General features: G+C 35.1%; 1 protein-coding gene across 1 annotated transcript; it reads right to left on the minus strand.

Moving 5' to 3' along the window:
* Nucleotides 1-447: 447 nt before the first annotated feature.
* On the minus strand, nt 448-16,909 carry LOC131941957 (trichohyalin). Its single transcript, XM_059301592.1, has 22 exons — nt 16,693-16,909; nt 15,042-15,112; nt 14,853-14,872; nt 14,551-14,696; nt 14,244-14,404; nt 13,681-13,837; nt 12,925-13,091; nt 12,598-12,744; nt 11,810-11,997; nt 11,180-11,297; nt 10,829-10,961; nt 10,366-10,462; nt 9,815-9,887; nt 8,261-8,612; nt 7,700-7,790; nt 7,229-7,390; nt 6,881-7,025; nt 5,915-5,953; nt 5,115-5,372; nt 3,676-4,568; nt 2,975-3,070; nt 448-1,118 (listed from the first exon to the last, which is right to left on the minus strand). Exons 1-22 carry the CDS (start codon nt 16,704-16,706, stop codon nt 1,044-1,046), a joined length of 3,603 nt encoding a protein of 1,200 aa, XP_059157575.1. The 5' UTR covers nt 16,707-16,909; the 3' UTR covers nt 448-1,043.
* Nucleotides 16,910-17,807: the final 898 nt, after the last annotated feature.

Below are 17,807 nucleotides of genomic sequence, written 5' to 3' on the forward strand. Positions count from 1 at the left end.
TCTGTAGACCTCATGCAGTAGAGGCATGATTAGCTCCCCTGTAATGGATGCCTTTTTATTCCCCTTGAATAAAGGGCATCTATTACTGCCCTAGAAGCTGCTCCACTTTGCCAGGTAAGCGAAGATTAACAGTTTTACAAACTGCCTGTTTGGCCAATCCCCAGTTATCATAACAGTATATAAAAGTAAGTAAAGAAACAAAACATGGCTGCTATCAGGTCTTGTTTGTTTCCTTATGTATCATTTAGTTTTTGACTCTGTGTTTAGAATTTAATTTTTTAATGTGGTCACCTGAGAAATATAAAGATAGGTTGGTAAACTGTAAAAATATATTCTGTAAAAATTCTATTACCACTTTTTTTTTATATTGGTCAGTTCTTCATCAGTAGCAGTTAAGAGAAATCTAAAAATAGACCATTTTAACGCTTAGTTATTTTCCATCTAATTAAGAAGGTAAGTTATAAAAAATGAGAAAATGTATTTCTATTCAACTACAATTTTTGGGAGGTAACAAAACTTAACATAGTAAGGTAGGCCTATTCATTCAAATGTAACGCAACTTTGTTCAACATTAAAATTTACGGTATACAATACATCAATAGTATCATCAGATCTTCTATGTTTGGCAATGGTATAACTGTACGGAAGAAGAACATATACAATAACATAATCTCTGAATCATCAAAATAATGAAGTGTGACATTTCGAGGGGCTCACAACAACTGTGTTCATACATTGATTGATCCAAGGAAAAGACTTTAAATCAAGAGCGGTTTCTGTTTTGGGGTATAATTTAATAAAAATAATATAGAAAAATATATATATATATATATATAAATATATGTACAGCTAAAAATATTAATGTTCAATAATAACAATTACCTCAGTGTTTTAATTTACATTTTTCAATAATTTAATTTTTTTATAGTTATGTTTTCAGTATAATTCCATACATGAGTATAACACAATGCACACAAGTTTTATGTGGTATTTTGGCCTGGTATTCAGTTGAGTTTGTGTAGAGTCCGCTGTACACCACTGCTTTACCCCCTGGCTGTTTCCTGGTCGTAGTCTGGCATCATGTAGTCTTCTAGTTCTTTCTGCCGCTGCATCAACGTCTAACGATAAAGTAAAAAAATATCAGATTTTGTTTTTAACACATCTTATGCATGAGATTCTGTTTGACATTTTAATATGACAGCAAACATGGCATTTCAATCAACAATAACCACATGACATTTTTCCAGAAAATAATTAAGACATTTTAAAAATGACATTACTACACATGACATTTCAACAAGATGTGGACATTTAAAAATGACATTATTACACATGACATTACAACAAGATGTGGACATTTAAAAATGACATTATTACACATGACATTACAACAAGATGTTTGTACAGACAATACAAAAGTAATTTCTACAGAAATGTTAACTAAAGTCTCCAGGATATCCCTGAGTCCACCCAGCTCTGATGGGTACCTGACTCACGTTAGGGAAAGAAAAGGTGGTTGGGCACAGTGCTGACCACACTATCCCTTCATAGGCTGAGGTCAATTAAATAGGTTAACTCTACCTAATCTGCCCCACGGAATGTAAGGTTGAAAAGGGTACTTACTTATTCTGATGACATTTCAATAGGCCACATGACATTTAAATACAATATATGAATAACCTTTCTACGGGACATTTCCACAGATCATACAAATGACCTCTCTATGGACCATACAGATGCCATTTCTATAGACCATACAAATGACATTTCTATAGACCATACAAATGTCATTTCTATAGACCATACAAATGACATTTCTACAGACCATACAAATGACATTTCTATAGACCATACAAATGACCTCTCTATGGACCATACAAATGCCATTTCTATAGACCATACAAATGCCATTTCTATAGACCATACAAATGACATTTCTATAGACCATACAAATGACATTTCTATAGACCATACAAATGTCATTTCTATAGACCATACAAATGACATTTCTACAGACCATACAAATGACATTTCTATAGACCATACAAATGACCTCTCTATGGACCATACAAATGCCATTTCTATAGACCATACAAATGACATTTCTATAGACCATACAAATGACATTTCTATAGACCATACAAATGACCTTTCTATAGACCATACAAATGACATTTCTATAGACCATACAAATGACCTTTCTATAGACCATACAAATGACATTTCTATAGACCATACAAATGACATTTCTATAGACCATACAAATGACATTTCTATAGACCATGCAAATGATATTTCTATAGACCATACAAATGACATTTCTATAGACCATACAAATGACCTTTCTATAGACCATACAAATGACATTTCTATAGACCATACAAATGACCTTTCAAATAGACCATACAAATGACATTTCTATAGACCATGCAAATGTCATTTCTATAGACCATACAAATGACATTTCTATAGACCATACAAATGACATTTCTATAGACCATACAAATGACATTTCTATAGACCATGCAAATGATATTTCTATAGACCATACAAATGACATTTCTATAGACCATACAAATGACCTTTCTATAGACCATACAAATGACATTTCTATAGACCATACAAATGACCTTTCAAATAGACCATACAAATGACATTTCTATAGACCATGCAAATGTCATTTCTATAGACCATACAAATGACATTTCTATAGACCATACAAATGACATTTCTATAGACCATACAAATGACATTTCTACAGACCATACAAATGACTTTTCAAATAGACCATACAAATGACATTTCTATAGACCATACAAATGACCTTTCTATAGACCATACAAATGACATTTCTATAGACCATACAAATGACATTTCTATAGACCATGCAAATGTCATTTCTATAGACCATGCAAATGATATTTCTATAGACCATACAAATGACATTTCTATAGACCATACAAATGACACTAACCTTCTTGAGAGATGACAGCTGTTGTAGAATCATGTCCTGTCTTGCTGTGGGATGATCTAGCACTAACCCTGGGTTTGTTAACTGGTTTTGTGGCCCCTAAAAAATAAACATTTACAGTAGATGATGATTTCTGGTCAAAATATAAAGATTCAAAACTGACATATAAGGAATAAACTTTGGCAGTAATACAGTAATTATCTGTGGCTAAATACTAATTACTAACTTAGAAATACATTCTTACAGTAATAAGATATAATATCAGATATAAAATATAGACTAGTGTTTAAGAAACAAAGAAAATGAACATAATAAAATATAAAAGGCTGGGGTTTGTTGTATCTTGCTTATACAAAATGTTGGTAAAAACATACAAGACCTACATGAATATTTGTTCTAAGCAAATATGTGCCATACTAAACATGGCCACAAATTTATATGCAGGATAGGATACTTAGGTGAAATGTAACACGTTTTAAATAAAAGTGCAAGTAAAGATTAATGTCAATGAAAGAGGATACATCAAAGGTGGTTATGCAGGTGTAAAAGATGGTGATTTAGAACAGTTCAAATAGGTAAATATTTACATTCAAACCAGGTGTGCACTCAAGGCTTGAATATAATAAGTAGACAGGTAGAAATCATTGATAAGTAGGGTCAGGTAAAACATCTAAGTAAATAGTAATTATTTAATATGCATTTACCTTTAGAATTGCCTCCCTTTCTCTGTCCTGGTATATGTCTAGTTTCCTCCCCTTGTTAGCTGGGTGGTGTATTTCATAATAAGCTTTTCTGGCCCTTTCCATGCGGGAGTTCTCACGTGAGATGGCTACAGGTTCTTCAGCTTTTGATGGGTCGAGTATTTCTGTGGTCCGCATGAAGGGAAGGAAATCGTCTTTGTTGGGCTCTATGGCGGCATCCGCGTACCTTTCAGTCTGGCTGCTGCTGAGGTAGTTGTTGGTGTAGGCGTAGGGGTCTGCGTCGACGGTCCTGTTGGTGCGATGCTTGACAGACGGGACTGGCGGAGAGTTGCTGAGAGCAGATTTGCTTCTGTCGTTCAGCAGGGACAAGACGTTTGGGGATGTGTCTCGGTTGGGGTCAGATGCTTTCTCACTTTTGGGTTTGCGGGTCGGAGCGGGTTTCCTCCCTCGCTCCTCCACCTGCGGTACATCATCCGGCGACGCATCCCTCTGATTCCTGCCCGGGCTCCTCGAATGGGAGGGAATTCTGGTCATGTTGAGTTCCTGAAGGTACAGGAGTTGTCTTTCCCTTTTAGTCCTCCTTTCCTCCGCTTCCTGTCGTTTTTGGGCGTAGAACGGATCTTTTTCGGAATTCTTCTTCACAGCAGTTTTCCTGGACTTCTGGTTCCACAGAGGTCGTTCACCCAGCGTCAGAGTTTTCTCCTTGCCCGGGGCTTTGGCGACTGGTTCTGCTTTCTTGGACATTCTCTGGCTGTCATCTGCACTCTTAACATGGACTTTACGTTTTGGATCTTTTTTAATCTTCTCCTTTAGAGCCTCCTCCACTTTCATTTTGTACTCGATCTGAACATCATCCGGCAGACTTTGAAGAATCTTCTTCAGATCTTTCAGCTCCACTGAAATTTTTAGTTTAAAAAGAAAATCATGATAAAATATTTCTTTATGTCAGTGTTATAGAGTTGAATTTCTGATGACCAGTTCTCCATTTATTTATGTATCAGGCTGAATATATATATATATATATATATATATATATATATATATATATATATATATATATATATATATATATATATATATATATATATATATATATATATATATATATATATAAAAGTAAAAAAAGTGAAGTAGAGTTCACTTGTTTCTGTGACCTCGGCATATGAAGAGATAGTGTGGTCAGCACTATGCCCGACCGCCTTTACTCTCACTAACGTGAGTTAGGTACCCATCAGCGTTGGGTGGACTCAGGGACGGTCTACTGACTTGAACCCGGATTCGAACTCGAGACTTACGGGTTAGCAGTCCAGCTCTCTACCGCTAGACCACTACGTCCCTCATATATATAAGTACTAACCTATTATCGAACTGGTTATTTTTCAAAAGTTAATTTAAAAAAAAAACTAAAAAAAAACAAACTTCATGTTCAAATCTTAACTCACATGTCTGTGTGCCAAATTCCCTCCGTGGTGAGTCTGGGATATCCTGGGGCTTGCTGGGGCTCCTAAACCTACTGGGAGTCAACACCCTGTCTTCTATGTAGGGCTCGTTGTTGTATGGCCTTGAACTTTGGTTGTGCTCATATTCCTGGTGTCTGTATGATGCAGGGGGCGATGCCGGGCGCGTCTTTTGAGAAAAGCGTTCAGTCAGCAAATCTTCCATCCCTGGGATGGTGGTCGTGTCATATTTTCTTGGGGAAACTGGTGACAATATGACATGACACTTAGACATGACAATGTGATAAATGACATGAAAGTGTGGCATGGCAGTAAAACATGTGTCATGACAGAGTAACAAGTGACACAGTAAGCCATATGACATGACCGTGGGAAATGGAACATGACATGATACACAAGTATATGACATGATAGTGACCTACAAGCAGGACAGAGGAGACTAATATAATATAATACTAATAAGGGGCTAAGATGCAAATGAATTACTTTTATATCTCAATGAAGTCTACTTTGTAATAACCATGAACCAGTAATAACAACAAGAATTTTATTTTTATTTTCCTTTTTAATAATGTATACAAACTAGATCAATATATATAAGCACTGTAAAATTAGTTATCATCTACATCAATTCCTTAAAACTGCATGGTTTTACAGAATAATGAGAGAATATTTTAACAAAAATGATAATAATGCTTAATAAGAAAATAATGGCAAAGAAAACAACAAAGAAACGTGTCAACCAATAAAATTTGTAACAAACATGAAACCAGCTTGTGAGGTACCTGCTACTTCATTGTTTGATATAGCAGAGTTGTCCCAGTCTAGGAGGGGAAAACATAATTGACAGAGCTTAAAAAGTTGTTTTAACAATAAAAATTTGATGAACTGAAGAACTGATTTAAGATGAGGTAGCCCAGTGGAAGTGTGTTTTGAAGTTTGTATTGAGGGAAGCAGATTTTTTAATCTCAGTCCAGTATTGTTGCTCAAGTGGATAAAGTGGCACTTCTGGTAGTACTGCGACACTAATCATAGGCCAAGTTAGCACAGGGGAGGTTATCACACAGGGAGCCCACACACACAGGGAGCCCACACACACAGGGAGCCCACCACACAGTGAGCTCCCACCATAGGGAGCCCACACACACAGGGAGCCCACACACACAGGGAGCCCACACACACGGGGAGCCCACACACACAGGGAGCCCACACACACAGGGAGCCCACACACAGGGAGCTCCCACCATAGGGAGCCCACACACACAGGGAGCCCACACACACAGGGAGCCCACCACACAGGGAGCTCCCACCATAGGGAGCCCACACACACAGGGAGCCCACACACAGGGAGCCCACCACACAGGGAGCTCCCACCATAGGGAGCCCACACACACAGGGAGCCCACACACACAGGGAGCCCACCACACAGGGAGCTCCCACCATAGGGAGCCCACACACACAGGGAGCCCACACACACAGGGAGCCCACACACACAGGGAGCCCACCACACAGGGAGCTCCCACCATAGGGAGCCCACACACACAGGGAGCCCACACACACAGGGAGTCTACCACCAACACAGGGAGCCCACACACACAGGGAGCCCACCAACACAGGGAGCCCACACACACAGGGAGCCCACACACACAGGGAGCCCACACACACAGGGAGCCCACACACACAGGGAGCCCACACACACAGGGAGCCCCCACACACAGGGAGCCCACCAACACAGGGAGCCCCCACCATACCTCCATAAGTAGCCTTTAGCTGTGACACGTCATGGCCCTGCTGCTGGAGATGATGAATCCTCTTGGTATTTTTTTCTTCTTTTGCCCTTTCTTCAGCTTCGTCCATAGCTGTTTTCAGCACAGCCATTTGCTTTTGTCGCAACTCCTAATAAATCAATAAAAAGTTCAATCAACCTGCTATAAACATGATAAAAATAAATAAATCCTTTTTACAACTTCTTGAAAGCTCATCAGTGTTTAAATTAAAATAATTCATTAGATACCAGGTTAAACAATTGTTTAACCACTAAATCAAAATCAAATCTACTCTTCAGACAACAAGAGTTGATGTTCCTGAAGACCACTTACCTCCCTTTCTTTGACCTTCCTTTGCTCATATTCTGACTGCATGTTCATCTTGTCCCTCTCCATCTGTAGTTTCCTCTCTTCTTCAATATCTTCACGAATTTTCCTTTCTCTCTCTTCTTTCTTTTTTCTTTCTTTTTCTTCAATCTGGGCTTTAACTTGCGCCTATAGAAAAAAAAAACCCAATTTGTGGATTAGATTACTTCCAGCATGTATTGTAACAAAAAAAACTCAGAATTAACAAATGGTGGATTAGAATACTTACTGAGGATTAAATAGCCAATAATATTTAATCTCAAACCAGATTGTTTTTTTAAATAATGATTAATTTATGGACAGAATTGTTTAAAATCACACAACCAATTAGTATACACTGAGTTTATTGGACTGTTGGCACATGGAACATACAACTAATTTATGTCCACCTGTTTTGTGCAAGCAATAAATGCTTTACAGTAATTGTTTGAAACCTACTTGATAATCCAGCTGAGCCTTTCTCTTTTCTTCCTGTTCCTTCTGAGTTGCAGGGTCAAAAAATGCCCTCTGACCCCGTAAAAATGATTTCCTGTGGAATATTAAATATATTCATCTACAATATTCAGCAAAGGAGAGCTTGTGGGATTCAAATTATAATCTATTTTAATATCAGATTTGTTATTCTTTTAAAATATATTATATAAATAAACACATATGAAGCTCATGCTCTTCATTAGAAAAGTTAAGTTTGGCTAAAAAATGTAAAGCAAATGGCAATTTATTTATTGGAGAGAAGTTAGTTTTACTATAGAAATAATAAACTGTTTATTTGAAAAGATCAGATTGACTTAAAAAAGCATATTTTAGAGAATTTTAAATTTAGTCATAAAACATGACAATTTTAAAAAAGTTTAGATTGACTTGAGAAATGCATGTTAGAGAGCTTTTAGCTTAGTTATAAAACATTAAACTTTCACTGTATTTAAAAAAGCTAAGATTGACTTGAGAAATGCATATTTTAGAGAGTTTTTAGCTTAGCTATTAAAATATGAAACTTACGGTTCATCATTCCCAGTGTTGGTGTCTGGGTTAGTAGTGTGGGGTGCACTGCTGGTTCGCTGGGGAGACAACTCTACACCTCGTGGTGAACCAAGATGAGTCTGATTTACCTCCCTAGCTTGATGCAGTTTTTTGTGATCAGAGGGATAGGGGTCAGCCCATAACCCATCGTTTAGCTTAGACTCTGCTTCATAGCCTTTCGTGGGATGAGGATGGTTTGAGTTGGCCTCCTGTGTGGGCAGCAACTTCTTGTGATCTGACTGGTAGTGATCTGCCCATGCCCCATCATCTTGGTGTCTCTCCCTCTCTTTCTGGGCCTGCTTGGCTAGACGTTGTTCCTCTCTTTGTTTCTCTACACCCAGAACAAATGGATATAATTTAATAGTTATACATGTTATTCCATTCCTGGGTTAACACCTTGCTAATGCTTAAATAAATAATGGTGTATACAACACACAAGTATACACAAGAAATTGTAGTGGTAAGTATTGTATTAGACTGTCTTGCTGCTAGACCTAGACCACATAATTAGACCCACTCATATTTTACTTTCTAAAGCCTGTGTTACTGGCAAATGTTTAAGCATGTACAGGTAAGATAAAAAAGTTACCTAAATCCTCTACAGGTAAACTGAAGATAAAATGTTACCTAAATCCTCAACAGGTAAAACAAAGATAAAATGTTACCTAAATCCTCTACAGGTAAACCAAAGATAAAATGTTACCTAAATCCTCTACAGGTAAACCAAACATAAAATATTACCTAAATCCTCTACAGGTAAACTGAACATAAAATATTACCTAAATCCTCTACAGGTAAACTGAACATAAAATATTACCTAAATCCTCTACAGGTAAACTGAACATAAAATATTACCTAAATCCTCTACAGGTAAACTGAACATAAAATATTACCTAAATCCTCTACAGGTAAACTGAAGATAAAATATTACCTAAATCCTCTACAGGTAAACCAAAGATAAAATATTACCTAAATCCTCTACAGGTAAACTGAACATAAAATGTTACCTAAATCCTCTACAGGTAAACTGAACATAAAATGTTACCTAAATCCTCTACATGTAAACTGAACATAAAATGTTACCTAAATCCTCTACAGGTAAACTGAACATAAAATGATACCTAAATCATCTACAGGTAAACCGAACATAAAATATTACCTAAATCCTCTACAGGTAAACCAAAGATAAAATGTTACCTAAATCCTCTAAAGGTAAACCAAAGATAAAATGTTAACTAAATCCTCTACAGGTAAACCAAACATAAAATGTTACCTAAATCCTCTACAGGTAAACTGAACATAAAATATTACCTAAATCCTCTACAGGTAAAAAGATAAAATGTTACCTAAATCCTCTACAGGCAAACTGAACAAAAAATGTTACCTAAATCCTCTACAGGTAAACCAAACATAAAATGTTACCTAAATCCTCTACAGGTAAACTGAACATAAAATATTACCTAAATCCTCTACAGGTAAAAAGATAAAATGTTACCTAAATCCTCTACAGGTAAACCAAAGATAAAATGTTACCTAAATCCTCCAGCCACTTGCGCTTCTCCTCTGCTTTTGTTTTGTCGTACCTTTTGTCATTGAGAGCCCCAGTCTGTGGTCAAATACATTCAATAGCTTACACATAGGTCAATACAAATACATTCAATACCTTACACATAGGTCAATACAAATACATTCAATAGCTTACACATAGGTCAATACAAATACGGTTGTATTACCAATACTAACCATGAACCTACTTCAAAACCATAGAACCCCTGAACCCTTAATCTACCAAAACAACCAGAGAAACCATGAAGCTACTACAACCCCTCAACCCACCATAACCCCTCAGCCTACCACAACCCCTCAAACTACCCCCAACCCATCACAACCCCACAATCTACCTCCAACCCCTCAAAATACCCCAACTCCACAACCTACCCCCAAACCACCACAACCCCTCAAACTACCCCCAACCCACCACAACCTTTCAACCTACCCCCAACCTATCACAACCCCTCAAACTACCCCCCAACCCACCACAACCTTTCAACCTACCCCCAACCTACCCCAACCCCTCAACCTACCCCAACAACCATTGAACTCCTCATTGCTGCAGGTGGCGCACTAGTTTCCACAGACACAACTGGTCCAGGCTCTGGGTCTTTAGGCTTCTGGCTAACCCTGTTGTGAACAAGTCATTCTTCCATTAGCTACCCGCACATCATTACCCCAAGCCTAAAATTGCTGTGCTTGTATTTAACAGGTTTGGTTTATTTTTGACAGGCTGGCAGTATTGTGTCATAGCAACAAGGTAATGTGTTGTATTTTGTAAGGGTGGTGCCCTGAAGCCACTTCAACAGGGTAAACATTGTTTGACAAACAAAGCTGGGTATTGGTTACAGGGAATATTGCTGACAAGGCAAATTTTAAAGAGCTAAATATTCCACTTTTGCAGGAGTACTGACTATGTATACTGTGTTCACTGACTTAACTCTTTGCTAAACTTAACTTTTTTCTAAAAAAAATAAAATTCAACATGAGGCTTACTGGGCATATCTTGGAGAAATTTGTTCAAATGTTTTGTGGTAAATGAAGCGGTCAGCCCACTGGTCATGTAACCCAGTTCTGTCTTGCTCTTTCTCCATCTGTTTCTTCATGCGCTGTTCTTCTCTTTGTTTGTCTGTTGCAGTAATACAAAAAGCTTTTATAGAACAAACTTAGAACAAATGCTGGAGAAAATGTATATGTTGTGGTTACCCAACTAAAATAAAGGACCTTTCATTTGCTGTGTGAAAAAATAGAAAACTACAAAAAATACTACAATAGTGCATACATTTGAACTAAAACCAGCTAAATTTAACAGAAAGAAAAAGTTTCCACAAGAAATTTCTAACATACCAAGTTCAGCTAACCATCTCCTTCTCTCCAATTCCTTCTTGCTTAAAACATCATCTTGTCTCTCAGTCTGCTGAGATAAACAAACATCTTTGTTTACTTCAAGGTAGAGGTGCTCACACTAGATAGGGTTTTAACCCATTTTATCCATTTTATAGTGGTTAGTGCATTCAAATAGTAAATCTATTGGTTAATGCTATAAACTAGTTCATCCAAAGGTTAGTGCATTAAACTAGTTAATCCACTGGTTAATGCTTTAAACTAGTTCATCCAATTAACATAACCCTTTAGATTAGTAAATCCTTTTCATTGGTTAATGCTTTAGGCTATCTAATAAAATGGTTAATGCTTTAGACTAGATAATAAAATGGTTCATGCTTTAGATTAATTAATCCATTTTAACTAATTAATCCACTTTACTCATTAACACTTTAGATTAGTTAACACAGTTTATTGGTTATTCCTTTAGACTACTATTAATGATTATTAAATTATGCTTTAGATTAGTTGAGCAACATAACTGGTTAAAGATTTACTTAATCACCTTTGCTGTTTAAGTTTAACACTTAAATCTCAACCTATTTCCCCTACAAGTTTGACTTTGAAGTTTTAATTGAAAAAAAAACAACCTGCCTTTATACTATCAATTTTTTCATCAGCCCTCTCTTGGCTGCCCTTAACATTACTAGTGTGTCCATTAAACTCCCCCTTTTCTTTCTGTTTATCAGACAGCTCTTTTCTTATCTTTTCCTCTTTGGCTTTTTTTCTTTTCTCTGCTTCCAATATGTCTTTCTGAAGTTTTTCAATTTCTTCAGCAAGAGCTGCCTACAGTGGTGATCAACATGCAAAAAAACATTCCAATCCAAAATAAAAACAATTTAAGGTAATACTATTCCAATCCAAAATAAAAACAATTTAAGGTAATACTATTCCAATCCAAAATAAAAATAATTCAAATAAAAACATTCCAATCCAAAACATACCACGTTAAGAAAAAACATTCAAATCCAAAATAAAAGCAATTCAAACTAAAACATTCCAATCTAGAATAAAAACAATTTAAGCTAAAACAACTCCAATCCAAAATCATTAAAAAAAAAGTTTTTCACTCAGCAAACAGCATGAGCAATAATGTCTAGGAAATAATTCAAATGCAGAAAAGATGCAAACGACTATACCTGCAAGTCTTTTATTTTTGTTTTACTTTTCTAGACAAGCAATTAGTTTCATTAACTTCAACAAACTTATTTGTTTTAGACAGTATATATTTAAAAATAGACAAGGGTTTAAATCCAAACAAAAACTGTGTTTATCAAACATTTAAACTAAATGGATATTCCAAAACTTCTCTAAGAGATTGAGTAATAAATTCATCAATAAAACTTAATATTGTACCCTAAATTTGTGGATAAAAACAGCACTTGCCTGCTTAAGCTTGGTATTGGCATCAACATTTGGACTTTCAATTCTTCTACCTGTGTCCTTAATGTAAGTTACCTCCTCTTGTTTTTTAGGGGGTGCCCCACCCCCAGGTCTCCCCCAGGGGCTAAAATCTTCTGCAGCCTCCGCTAAAAATATTGATTTTAAAGTAACATTTTATATTTCACAGCAAGTGTAAATGAATCAAAGCTAGCGAGTTGTGATACATAAACTAACAAATCCTGACAAATCTACTTGTGTAAATGAATTTAAGCCAGCTAGATATGATATATAAAGTAACAAATCCACTGCAAATAAAACACACACACCTCTCTCCCGAGCCCACTGTAGCCGTTTTCTCTCCCCAACAGTCATGTGTTTCCAGTGAATGGTTTCAGGCATGTCTTCAGCATCTTTCTTAGGTGCCTCTCTAGGGGAGTAAGTTGGAGCCTGGTATGGTCTGGCTCCTTCAGACATTGACTTGTTTTCCTTATCACTGCAAAGAAACAGAATCTTTAAAGTTAAGTTTCCCTTTCAGACTTAATGATCGATAGGCAGAGGAAGTAGAGTTTGTATGTTTCTTGAGCTCAATCTATAAAAGAATGGTGTGGTCAGCACTATCCCTTGCTGTCTTTGCTTTCCCTAACTAGAGTCTGGTATTACATTCAGAGCTAGGAGACTTATTTACAACTTACAGTCTCAAGAATGCCATGAATTGTAATATATTACATAAGTAATGGCAAAATTAAATCATTTCTAAATTTTATGCTTGAAGTTTTCAGAAGTTGTTTCTTCTATCTGTAAGGATAAAATTATGACATATTCCTTTTGTCAGTAATGATTTACAAATGTTTCTAAGCTCTTGTTTGTCAAGTCTTCATAAATAATTTAGGGTTAAATATTACAAAATATTTAAATTGTAAAACAAGAAAATTGATTTCCACAAATAAAAGAAGTGGAAAAAACAGTTCATATTCTAAACTATTTAAATTTTGAATTAAAAATTTGATTTCCCTAAATAACAGTGGAAAGAAATATGAGTATTAACATAGTTGTTGAAGCATGCATGCAAACAAAAACAATACCTTTTATTCCTTTCCATTTTTCTAGATCCAGGCCTATTAATCAGGGCATTTATTCCAACATCAGCCTCATCATCACTCTCTGTCACCTGATTGCGCACTGGTTCTCTACCATTACCACCAGCTAGTCTTTCTACCTCAATTTTGTTTTTGGAAACATCTGGTTGAAGAAAAGCAACTGATCACACAATGGAAATTTCTGTTCAAACCCTCTCAAGTAGAAGTAAGAGTTAAGAAGCTTTAACAGTCTTAAAAAAATGGGACTTATTATATTGTTTGGAAATTGTTTTCAGATTTATACATGTTGAAATGTATCACTTATTGTTTTAAAGGAAATAGTGAAAAAAGCAGTATCAAATAAAATAATTTGATGTATAAAAATGTGTTGTATTTTATGCAATATAAGGGCAAAAATAATATTATATTAAAGTGATTTTAAATTAATTTTGTCATTAAATATTTTTTAAAAGGGTACAATAGCTTCCATTGAAGGGTCTGTTTCTGTATCAACAGTGATTGCTATAAGCCTACTATTACTAAACCAGTACCATATGCAAGTGAGTTACCAATGCTGATCTTGAATGGGTTATCTTTCCCATCTTTAACTTCTGTTTTCCCTAGGGATGCTAGCAGAGCAGCCAGTTGATCCTGGGTCAAGGTCACGGTGCCTGGCTTTATATGAGTGGTACCAGGTGGTACTTGCTGGTCTTGACCTTTAGCCTTTAACCTGCTTGGATCCAAACAGAAAGCTCCTTATAAGTACTGATAATTTAACAAAAAAAAACAGCAAAAATCCAATCAAATGCATGATAAATGATGAGCTAAAATATAATTTTAAAAAATAATGACTTGTGGGATGAGTTAGCTGACTACCTTTCTTTGTTTTTTCTGATGAAGTCTATGTTGTTCTTATTGAATTTCTTTTTCTCTTCCTCCTTTTCTTCCTCAAGTTTAGCATAGATTTCATCTTCATCGGGCTGCCGTATAGGGTGTTTCATCTTTCTTGTTTTATAACCAAACTGAAAAATTTGTAGATGAAGGATAACTTCACTTACAAATAGTGTGCAAAAAATTGTGAAAAACTGTGTTAAGTGCTTAACTTGTTAAGACTAGAGCACAAATCTTGACCCATTTAAAAACCATAACATTTCAAATTTAGGAATTAAATGCATTACCTTTTTTGGCTCGTTTTTTGCTATATTTGGAGCAAAAATGAAGATATTTGTAAATAAAATGACATACATAAAGAATTCTAATGATTTAAAGAATAATGCATAAAAATAATTTGTTTTTAATATAATTAGTTTGCAAATCAGTAAGTACATGAAAACTTAACAACAAAAATTTACTGTGGTAGGCCCTACCTTTTGTGTTCCAGAACACTCCATGAGTTTCTGCATTTTTATTCATTGATAAATGAAGGGCTGTGGGTTTACTGAAATATTTAAAAGATTGGGAAAATATTTATGAAATAAAGAGTATTTAGCAGAACAAGGTTTCTGTGTTGAAAAAGTTGTGGGCCCACTACCTATTTGAAGGGAACTTGGTAGGCCTACTGGTCTAGTTTTTAAACTTTTCAAATCACTGTTTTGAGTTTTGGTGCATAAATTATGATAAATTATGCAACCATAATTTATTGTGTCACAAGTATACAAGTAGCACACCACACCCTCCCTGCAGGTTGTGGTGTTTATGTGGAGAGTGGGTAAGTGTTGTTGATAATTGCAAGACAACCAGGAGACCAGAACAGCAAGTTATTGGAGAATAAACTTAGAAATGTGTTAATTTTTTAAATTGGTGTTAAGCATTCATGTTTTTAATTTCATTAAGTACAAAGATATTAAATGATAAATAGGTCTAATAAATATTGTTTTCAAGCTAAAATAGATTTTCTTATCTGTGGGCCTTCTAAAACTTCTTTGTGTCAATTTTTCTCAGAAAGATACTTCTGTGATTACTAGTCTATAAAATCCTGTATTTCTTGATTAAAACTAAAGTAAAAAAGTCAAGAACTTTTCTGGCACAAAATAGACGATCAATAATTTCTATTTTTCTTTACAAATTTACAGTCTCGCATTTTAATGTGTAGACTCAAGAGCAGCGTTTTTCAATGAAAATTTTAATTCATACTAATACTAGTAACTAGATAGTTAGGAACCCCCACTCTATCTACAAGAAGCACTTTCTCTTGCTAAAGCTATTAAATAGGCCTAAGTAATTTCAGATTTTAGATTTAATAGTAAGACTAGATCTAGCTCTAAAAAATTTAATAATTTAAATATAGAACTACCACCAACCCAACAATATTCACTAAGCATAAAAATTAAAAAATAGGCTTACTAAAAAAATCAGCTTAGTTTAAGACTAATTTTTGGGGTAATCTATCGCTTTAGGTACGTAAAATCTGCCGCGGCTAGTAATGTACGAAAAAGTTACCTCATTGTCAAGGCTTTAATAAATGAAATGTATATTTTGAAATATTTGTGTCAAATTTTATAGATAACTGAATAATAAACCAAAATCAATAGATAAATATATATCAATATTGGCCAGAAATCAACTATAAACAGCAGTGTTTGAGAGCAAGATTTGCTATATAAACAGCAGCCATTAGTAAAATAGTGGCTTCCCCTGTATCTTCCGCTATAAGTTGAACAAAATAAAACTTAAACAAGATGTCTGCTATAGTAAATGAGCATGGTTGTATCTGATGAAAACATCGCTAGTCTTCATTTATTACTGAAAGGTTTTAGGTAGGCCTAATTCAATTGTTTAAAAGCAGGAAAGTACATAGTCTGTCTGACTGAACTGAAGTCATAAATTGAAACAACAAGGAAACATTTTTGTATTTTTCAAAACATAAATCCTCCTCAAAATGTGAAATAATTATTAAAATTTAAGGAGTCACCAGTTTTTCACATTACTAAGTCTAGTCGCGGGTGATTTTACGTAGGCCTACCTAAAACGATTGTACTGATTTTGTAGGCCTAATAAAAAAACAAAAAAATACTCTACCTGACTTTACTCATTGTATGAAATTTTAGTTATTTTTATGTTATAATATCATAATCTTTTAAAACTGACTTTTACGCGTTTCTAAGTGGTTACTTTGGAACAAAAGACAGATCAAGTCTAGATCTAGATCAGGGTAAAGTAAACTTTTATAAAGATCTAGAATCTAATATTAAAAAATCTCAAGTCCCAACAAGGTATTTGTTTGGCTGGTCAACAAGAACTTCCTGTCTAATATAGTTACTCTTCAAAATTGAAAATCCCAACATAAATTGATGACGTCATCTATATAAAGTAAGCTCGAATCCATGTCTAGGTTAGGCCTAGATATTTACTAATATTTAGGCTAAAGACTAAAATGACTAATTTTACTCAATCAAAATGTAGACAACTTATATAAATAGGACTTTTTTTGACGGAGGGAGAGGGTGATCAGAAACTGTGATGTTATCTTTGAAACTCAAGCCGCTATTTCGTACATAACTAAATCTATAATTGTTTATTTATATCAGCTCAAATGTGTCTAACATGAGACGTGGGGGTGGAGTAGGTCTATCTGAACTGTGATCTCATTTTGAGGGTGTATAGTCGAAAACGTCAAAAAGCGTGACCGTCATTTTAGGACGACCTATTTTTTTAGGTAGACTATTGAATTCAATACAAATTGAAGGTGTGATAGATTATTTTTTGCCATTATACCTAACATTATAAAAACACCGTTCCTTTTAAATACTGTTGAGTTCTCTAAGTTTGTGCCCAGTTGGTGATTTGCATATCCATTAGTTCTCTAGTAGGCCTAAAATGAAACATCTGTTCCTAAACATATTGGGGAGACAACTGCTACTGAAACTGGTTGGATTTCTTATCCAAGTTAACTACCTTTATTAAAAAAGAGTTGCATACATAACTTAACTAGGGCTATTTAAATTGTTAGAAAAGAACCCATTCACTCCTACTATTTCATGATTTTGTTATTTTCACTGCAGTTTTCTCAAACCCTTACTAATGAATTATCTTTTTTTTTTAAATTATATATAGAATATAAGTTTTATTCTTTTAAAGCAATACAAAATATCAAATGAAATTATTCACCACAGGCAGCAACAAAGAGCAACGAC

This window comes from Physella acuta, unplaced genomic scaffold, assembly GCF_028476545.2.
Source record: "Physella acuta isolate Inbredline_101_S28 unplaced genomic scaffold, ASM2847654v3 ptg000378l, whole genome shotgun sequence".
Taxonomy (NCBI): domain Eukaryota; kingdom Metazoa; phylum Mollusca; class Gastropoda; family Physidae; genus Physella; species Physella acuta.